The sequence below is a fragment of the Myotis brandtii genome, unplaced genomic scaffold, assembly GCF_000412655.1.
Source record: "Myotis brandtii unplaced genomic scaffold, ASM41265v1 scaffold959, whole genome shotgun sequence".
NCBI lineage: Eukaryota > Metazoa > Chordata > Mammalia > Chiroptera > Vespertilionidae > Myotis > Myotis brandtii.
The window spans coordinates 725913-733742 of NW_005371966.1; the positions used below are offsets into that span (position 1 = coordinate 725913).

General features: G+C 60.2%; 1 protein-coding gene across 6 annotated transcripts in view; it reads left to right on the forward strand.

Annotated features, from left to right (window-relative positions):
- PDZD4 (PDZ domain containing 4) overlaps positions 1-7824 on the forward strand; it is a 28823-nt gene extending 20999 nt beyond the window's left edge. The window contains exons 2-9 of one of the 6 annotated variants that reach the window (XM_014533276.1): positions 1440-1693; positions 1982-2233; positions 2787-2877; positions 3343-3441; positions 4340-4402; positions 5052-5153; positions 5428-5523; positions 5699-7824. In XM_014533276.1, coding sequence (XP_014388762.1) covers positions 2226-2233; positions 2787-2877; positions 3343-3441; positions 4340-4402; positions 5052-5153; positions 5428-5523; positions 5699-7246 — 2007 coding nt within the window. In that variant the 5' untranslated portion in view covers positions 1440-1693; positions 1982-2225 and the 3' untranslated portion in view covers positions 7247-7824. Of the gene's footprint in view, positions 1-1439; positions 1694-1981; positions 2878-3342; positions 3442-4339; positions 4403-5051; positions 5154-5427; positions 5524-5698 lie in introns of those variants that run through there. The other 5 variants (XM_005886138.2, XM_005886134.2, XM_005886135.2 and 2 more) reach the window with 5 other exon arrangements.
- Positions 7825-7830: the final 6 nt, after the last annotated feature.

Consider the following 7830-nt stretch of genomic DNA (forward strand, 5'->3'; position numbering starts at 1 on the left):
GGAGCCTTCCTTTCCCCCCCCCCCCCCGCCCCCGCCTAGGCTGGCCCCGAGCTTCCATAGCAGCCCCCAGTGGTCTGCCTTTGCACTTCCCTGCTGGCTGTAGCCATTTGGGGCTTCACTGCTAGTGGGTGGCCTCCCCAGGCCCAGAACAGCCCTTCCACAAGCTGCTGAGTAAATTGAAGACCCTGCCATCCCCCTGCTCCAGAGCCTGGCCCCATGGCAGGTGCTGGCTGTTTGTTTGGTCATTAGTCTTCCCTCCCTGCCAAGCAGGGCCTTGAGGCTACAGCGTGGGCTGCGGGCTTCACTAGCTGGAAAGTGACCATCCCAGAGCCCAAGGCACACAGGCTGCTGCGAAAATTAGGGACTGTGCTGGGGCCAGTCTTCTACCCCCCAAGTTACCTTTAGGGCAACTTGCTCTACCCAGCTGAGACCCCGCCCTGGATCTCCATCTCCCGGAAGGCCCTCTGTCCCCCAGCCAGTATCAGCCTGCTTTTCCCCACAGCCTACTCCAGCCCCACCTTCTCCTTGGCCCCAGAGCCTGCCACAGCCTCCTCCTTCCCTGCTCACCCCACTCTTACCACTGCGTGCATCCTGGTCTGGCTCATGACCTTGACTCACCCCCTTCGTCTTGCTGAGCCTTGGTACCTCATCTGCTAAATAGATCATCATCAGATTTGGGCACATCAGGCGCCCAAGAAATGGCGGTAGTTGGATAAGGGCCACTTCTTTGGCCTTAGGCTGCTTTGCGATGCCACCAGGCTCTGTGTGTGTTGGCCTTTTCTCTCTGGTGAGTCCCTCACTACCTTGAAGACAGAGATCCTGTCCTTTGCATCTTCTTACTCTTCCCTGACCCTCCCGCTTGAACCCATCACGAGAGGAGGCAGGGTCTTCCTCTCGCACAATAAATGCTCACTTATTGCCAAGGGGGACTCCGCAGTCTTTGAGTTGCTCACTCCGGCCTCTGCTGCCTGAAGGAGAGGCGGGGCTGGAATGAGGGCACAGAAGAGTTGGGTGGCTCCCGGGGGTAGTGCGTAGACACTGGGGCTCCCCGGCCTCCGGGGCATGGCCCAGCAATCCCCAGACAGCACTCCATGGGGACAGGGCTGAGAAGTGGGGTTCGCCTGGAAATGGGGCGCTATGAGTAAGCAGAACAGATTTCTTTTTAAAATATATATATATATTTTTATTGATTTCAGAGAGGAAGGGAGAGGGAGAGAGAGATAGAAACATCAATGATGAGAGAGAATCATTGATCGCTGCCTCCTGCACGCCCCACACTGGGGATCGAGCCTGCAACCTGGGCATGTGCCCTGACTGGGAATTGAACCGTGACCTCTTGGTTCATAGGTTGAGCCACGCAGGCTGGGCAGCAGATTTCTTGGTTGCGCACATTGGGGCACTGGTCAGTGGGTTCTCATGGGGGCGTGTCTCTGCCACAGGTGAACGGGAAGGAGCTCTCCAAGCTGTCTCAGGAGCAAACCCTGGAGGCCCTGCGTTCCTCCAAGGAGCCCCTGGTGATACAGGTGTTGAGACGCAGCCCCCGCCTCCGGGGGGACAACTCCTGTCATGACCTGCAGCTGGTGGACAGTGGCACTCAGACTGACATCACCTTCGAGCATATCATGGCGCTGGGCAAGCTGCGCCCGCCCACGCCACCCATGGTCATCCTGGAGCCGTACGTCCTATCTGAGCTGTGAGTCGCCCTCAGGAGGGCCCCGGGCCCTGCCTCCAGAGAGGGCACGCCACCAGGGGCAGCCATCCCCACCCCACCCAGAGGCTGCGTTGCTGCAGCTCTGGGCATGGCGGGGAGACCCCGACTGGCTTGCCCTCTCAGGCAGGAAGCAGGCTCCTTGGCCTCCAGAGTTGACTGTGGCACCCAAGGGCTCAGAAATCTCCAGGCCTCTAGCCTCAGGCTGAACACCAGCCGGGGAAGGGGCCAGGGGAGGTTGACAAGCAGGCTCCTCATTGTATCTACCCCCAGGGCCAAGGGAGGACCATCCTGGGATCTTGCTGCTGGAAGGTTGAGGTCCTCAGCTCCTCCTCCTCCATCCTCTCTCCTCTGCCGTCCCATCGTCTTCTGCCTCACAAGCATCACCCCTTGAATCTTCTTGCATCCTTGTCTGTCCCATCTCTCTCCCTGCTCTGAACTTCTTCCATCTCTTCGGCTTCTTTCTTTGGCTTTGGCCCACTCAGAAGAAGGGCCTCTCACCCAGGCCTGGTGGCTCATGACTGTGTGAGCGCTGACTCATTCTGCTAGTCTAAACCCCGTCTGCAGGGAGGTGGTCCCGGGATCCCCTCCGCAGAGAGGTAGGCCCAGGGCTGCCGGCTGCCAAGCTTAGCTTCGGGGCAACGAGGGCCACCCTTGGAGGTAGAGTGGGCCCTTCTCTGCCCCCCAGCAGTCCTCCGGGGCCTGGATAACTCCTGGGGGCGTTGCATGAGTGGGGTCAGTGCTGGGCGGGAAGGATACCCACAGTTTGGAGAAGTCACTGCCAGCTGGCATGGTTTGAGGAGTCTGAGCTGGGGGACGGTGCGGGACAGGCTTAGGGGTCTAGGCATGCCTGCATCCTCAGTGTGAACCCCCGCACACTCCTGGTCTATGCATGGATGCATGTAGCTCAGAAGGAGGGAGTTCTGGAAGAATAGCCTGACCCCATCTTCCCTGAGGGTGTACCCAGAGCAGGGTTCCATGCTGAATGCAGTGGGACTGGCCAGCCCGGGAGCTGGGGCTGGGGCAAGGGCATGAGAGGAGCAGATGGCCAGCCTGATCCCCCCCTTCTCCTGGGCAGCCCCCCCATCAGCCATGAGTATTATGACCCAGCGGAGTTCATGGAGGGCGGCCCGCAGGAGGCAGACCGTGTGGACGAGCTGGAGTATGAGGTGAGCCAGGCGGCCAGGGCAGGGCCCGCAGCCAGCCTCAGGAGCCAGTCCCAGGATGACTGTCTACAGCCCATCTCAGGCCTGGCTCCTGCTGCTTCCAGGCGGCTGGGCCTTGTGGTCCTTCCCGGGGTGTGGCTGGTTACTCAGGCTCACCCACCAAGTCTGGCTGAGTTGGGGAGGGCACGGGTGAGATCACAGTCGGTTTATGTTGGTGAGTCTGTGTCCCGCACATGTCTGTGTCCTATGCGTCCTGTGCGTCTCGTGCGTATGTCTCGGGCATTTCCTGGTAAGAAACACATGCGCCATTTGGGGATGGTAAGAAAATCCTCCAAATCTGGAGGCTCAGCTCAGGTGAAGTGCTGCTGGGGGACCAGGCTGGGCCGTGCCCACCACCACCGCATGGGTCCTTGCTCACGTATTTCCGGGGCTTTCTTCCTCTGCTTCCCCCACGCCCCCTTGTGGCAGGAGGTGGAGCTGTATAAAGCCAGCCACCGGGACAAGCTGGGCCTGATGGTTTGCTACCGCACCGATGATGAGGAGGACCTGGGCATCTACGTTGGAGAGGTATGAAGGTGGGGAATATGGCAGTGGAGTCTTCTAGAAGGCAGCAGAGCCTCATGCTGTCTTTGGTGTACTGGGACCTCAAAGCTGGACTTTGATGATGCCCATCTGTACTGCCCCAGTGAGGTGAACGGGCACCATGGTAGTGTGTAGTGAGGCAGGGCCTGGCACACAGAGAATTCCCATAGCATCCAACACCTTGGCCTTTGCACACTGCCCAAGGTGCTCAGGCTGCCCACAAGGACCCAGCTGCCAGGGATAAGGCCTGCTTAGCATCAATAGTCAGTGTATGCCCAGCCTGACAGCCCTCCCCCAGCGTACGTGGCCAGGGTGGGACAGTGGGCAAGGCTGAGGCAGGCTAAGGTCCCGGCCAGGCTTTGTTATTCCTCGCACGTCTTGCAGCCGCCCTCCTGGCACTCATGGGGGTCATTCTCCTCCACCTGTCTGTGTGTCTGCAGGAGGAGGGATGACTCCCCTGCTGCCATCCACAGTCTAGCAGTATCCTAATCAAGTTAACCTCCATAGGACTATCCCACTGCTATTTTTTGAGTTTGGGAAAGTATCCTAGCCTCTGACACAAAAGCCTGGGAGAACAGGCTTTCATGCAAAAAGGAGTGTAGGGTTGCCAGCCAGCGCATGGGCATGAGGGGGTGTTGGAAGGGGCTGGAAGGTTCGGGTCAGTAAGTTGGTGGCTCATGCTAAGGAGAGGCGACTAGCCCCAGGCCCACTGTTCTGTCCCCGCCTCCTGGAGCTTGGGAGCTCCTGGTCTGAGCTGAAGAGGGAGTGAGCGAGGAGCCTTTGCTTGGCTTTGGGGACTCCAGAAGTGAGGCTGACCTGTTCTACTCAGAGGGCACCTTAGCGGAGGTGCCAAGTGCCCACCCACGATGTGTGTGCCTTGCAGGTGAATCCCAACAGCATTGCAGCCAAAGACGGCCGGATCCGAGAGGGAGACCGAATCGTCCAGGTGAGCGGGGCCAGCATGCCTGACTCCAGGCTCCACTGTGCCAGCTGCCCCTCCACTACTTCTTTTTTTAAAAATATTTTTATTGATTTCAGAGAGGAAGAGAGAGGGAGAGAGATAGAAACATCCATGATGAGAGAGAATCATTGATTGGCTGCTTCCTGCACGCCCCTTATTGGGGGATCGAGCCTGCCACCTGGGCATGTGCCCTGACCGGGAATTGAACCACGACCTCCTGGTTCATAGGGCGTCACTCAACCACTGAGCAACACCGGCCGGGCTGCCCTACCACTTCTTAGCTGAACCCAGCTCAGTCCTGCTAAGAGCTTAGCTTGGTGCCAGGCAGCCTAAAACCAGGCTGGGTCTCCTCTCTCTGCACAGCTGCTCTGTGTGGCTCCCGTGTGCCCATGGGATCTGCTCTGGCACCTTACTAGCCTCTCCCTCTGTCCCCCAGATGTGAGCACATCTGTCCCATGTTGTCCTCTGAGAATATGTGCCTTTGCACAGGCCAGGCTGTCCTCTCCTGAGGCACCTCCCACTTCTCTCCACCCTGCCAAAGCTTGGGGAGCCTGTTCCAGCCCAGGGTGCTCACCCAGGGCCTGCCCCTCAGCCAGCTCTGGCATCCCTGCTGATTGTTCCTCCCCCGCCACAGATAAACGGTGTGGACGTCCAGAACCGGGAAGAGGCGGTGGCCATCCTGAGCCAGGAGGAGAACACCAACATCTCCCTGCTGGTGGCCCGGCCTGAGAGCCAGGTGTGTGTCTAGCAGGGTGTTCTGGGTCCCCTCCCATCAGGCTTTCTGTCTTAGAATCTGCTGATCTGTGTCAGGGGCACAGACATGCCAACAACCTGGCACTGATAGAGAGCTGGCAGTGTCCCAGGGCCTGTTTCCCCTTTTGGCCTATGCTGGTCGGGACCACCCCCTCTCTGGGGTTTTTAACTCTGTTGGGTATGGAACGTTGAGGCAACTGGAGGGGTGGCTGGGGAGGTTCTTAAGACAGTGGGACATCACGGGCCTGTCTCTGCAGCTGGCAAAGCGAATGAAGGACAGTGACCGCGATGACTTCCTGGATGTCTTGGGCTCAGAGAATGAGGGGAAGTTGAAATCCCCCCCTGCCCAGCAGGTGAGGAAGGAAGAAGGGCAGGTGGTGGGGAGGGCCAGCAGGAAGGGAGGGTGAGGAGGGGCTGGGCATGTGTAGGAGGTGGGCTGGACCCCAAAGCCCTTCTGATCACCCCATCCTCTTTTGGCGCCCCTGCTAATGGGACCCAGACTGAGTAGGGTTCATCTTTCTACCCCAGCTCGGAAAAGAAGAGGAGCCAGGGGCCCCGGATGTGGGCCCGGGCCTGAGCAACAGCCAGGAGCTGGACAGTGGGGTGGGTCGGACTGACGAGAGCACCCGCAATGAGGAGAGCTCTGAGCACGACCTGCTGGGGGATGAGCCCCTGAGCACCACCAACACGCCCGGCACCCTGCGCAAGTTTGGCCTGCAAGGGGACGCCCTGCAGAGCCGCGACTTCCACTTCAGCATGGACTCCCTGCTGGCTGAGGGGGCTGGGCTGGGGGGTGCCGAGGTCCCGGGCCTCACCGATGAGGAGTACGAGCGCTACCGGGAGCTGCTGGAGATCAAGTGCCACCTGGAGAATGGCAACCAGCTGGGCCTCCTCTTCGCCCGCGCCTCCGGTGGCAACAGCGCCCTGGACGTCAACCGCAACGAGAGCCTGGGCCACGAGATGGCCATGCTGGAGGAGGAGCTGCGGCACCTGGAATTCAAGTGCCGCAACATCCTGCGGGCGCAGAAGATGCAGCAGCTGCGGGAGCGCTGCATGAAGGCCTGGCTGCTAGAGGAGGAGAGCGTCTACGAGCTGGGCGCCAGCGAGCCCAAGAAGCGTGAGCTGCCCGACATCTCCGAGCTGCCCGAGAAGTCTGACAAGGACAGCACCAGTGCCTACAACACGGGGGAGAGCTGCCGCAGCACCCCTCTGCTCACCGAGCCGCTGCAGGAGAGCCCCCTGAGGCGGGCCGCTGCTGGCAACTCCAACTTGAATCGGACCTCCTCTGGCCCCCCTGTCGCCACCCACCCCAAGGCAGCTCCTCCACAGGGGAGCCCCGGCAAGTTCCGATCCCTCTCCCGGGATCCCGAGGTGGGCCGGAGACAGCACTCAGAGGAGCGCGTCCGCCGCAGCCCCAAGATGGGGGTCACCCTGGAGCGCGTGGGTCCCGAGGGCAGCCCTTACCTTTCCAGGCGCCACCGAGGCCAGGGCCAGGAGGGCGAGCACTACCAAAGCTGTCTGCAGCTGGCCCCTCCGCGCTGCCTGGAGGATCTGGGCCACGTCCCCTTGAGTTTGGCTGGTGGCCCTCGGGTGGGCGGAGCTGTGGCTGCAGCCAGTGAAGGGCCCCGCATGGAGTGGAAGGTCAAGGTGCGCAGCGATGGAACCCGCTATGTGGCCAAGCGGCCTGTGCGTGATCGCCTCCTAAAAGCCCGGGCCCTGAAGATCCGTGAGGAGCGCAGTGGCATGACCACGGACGACGATGCGGTCAGTGAGATGAAGATGGGCCGCTACTGGAGCAAGGAGGAGCGGAAGCAGCACCTGATCCGGGCCCGGGAGCAGCGCAAGCGGCGTGAGTTCATGATGCAGAGCCGGTTGGAGTGCCTGAGGGAACAGCAGAACGGCGACAGCAAGGCTGAGCTCAACATCATCGCCTTGAGCCACCGCAAGACCATGAAGAAGCGGAATAAGAAGATTCTAGACAACTGGATCACCATCCAGGAGATGCTGGCCCATGGCACTCGCTCAGCTGATGGCAAGCGAGTCTATAACCCTCTGCTCTCTGTCACCACCGTCTGAGCCGCCCAGATGGGAGCCAGCTGCACTATAGGGCGGGCCCTCCGCCCCTGCCCAGGTCCAGTGAGCCTCCAGGAATCCTACCCCCTCCTCTCCCTTAGAATCTAGTGTGTGTCTTTGTGCACAGGTGTGCACACACCTGTCTTTGTATTTGTGCACAGGACTTTGTTACCAGAAAGAAGCCCCCAAGGAGAATGGGCACCCCTTCCATTGTGTGTGTGTGTGTGCGCCTGTGTGTGCGCGTGTGCAACACTAGCCCAGGCACATGCACGTGCACACACTCACCCCCACCCCCCCAGCTCTCTCAGTGTGTTGAGCTGAAAAGGAGAGGTAAAGAGGATTGTCCTAAGCACAAGAGAATGTCCAGCTCCCGAGCTGAGCCGACTCTCCCCCCTGCTGGGAGCCTCCACTATTTGTAGACAAAGGCGACCCTGTTTTTGTGGTTTTTCTCCCTTTCTGTGCTTGCCAATTGTTTTTCTGTTTTGTGCACCTGCCCTGGGGGCTAGCAGCTCCTTCAGGCAGCCTGACAAAGGTGGAACCCCCCCTAGTGAGGGCTGGGAAGGAGGGGGGTGGGAGGGGGAGTAAGA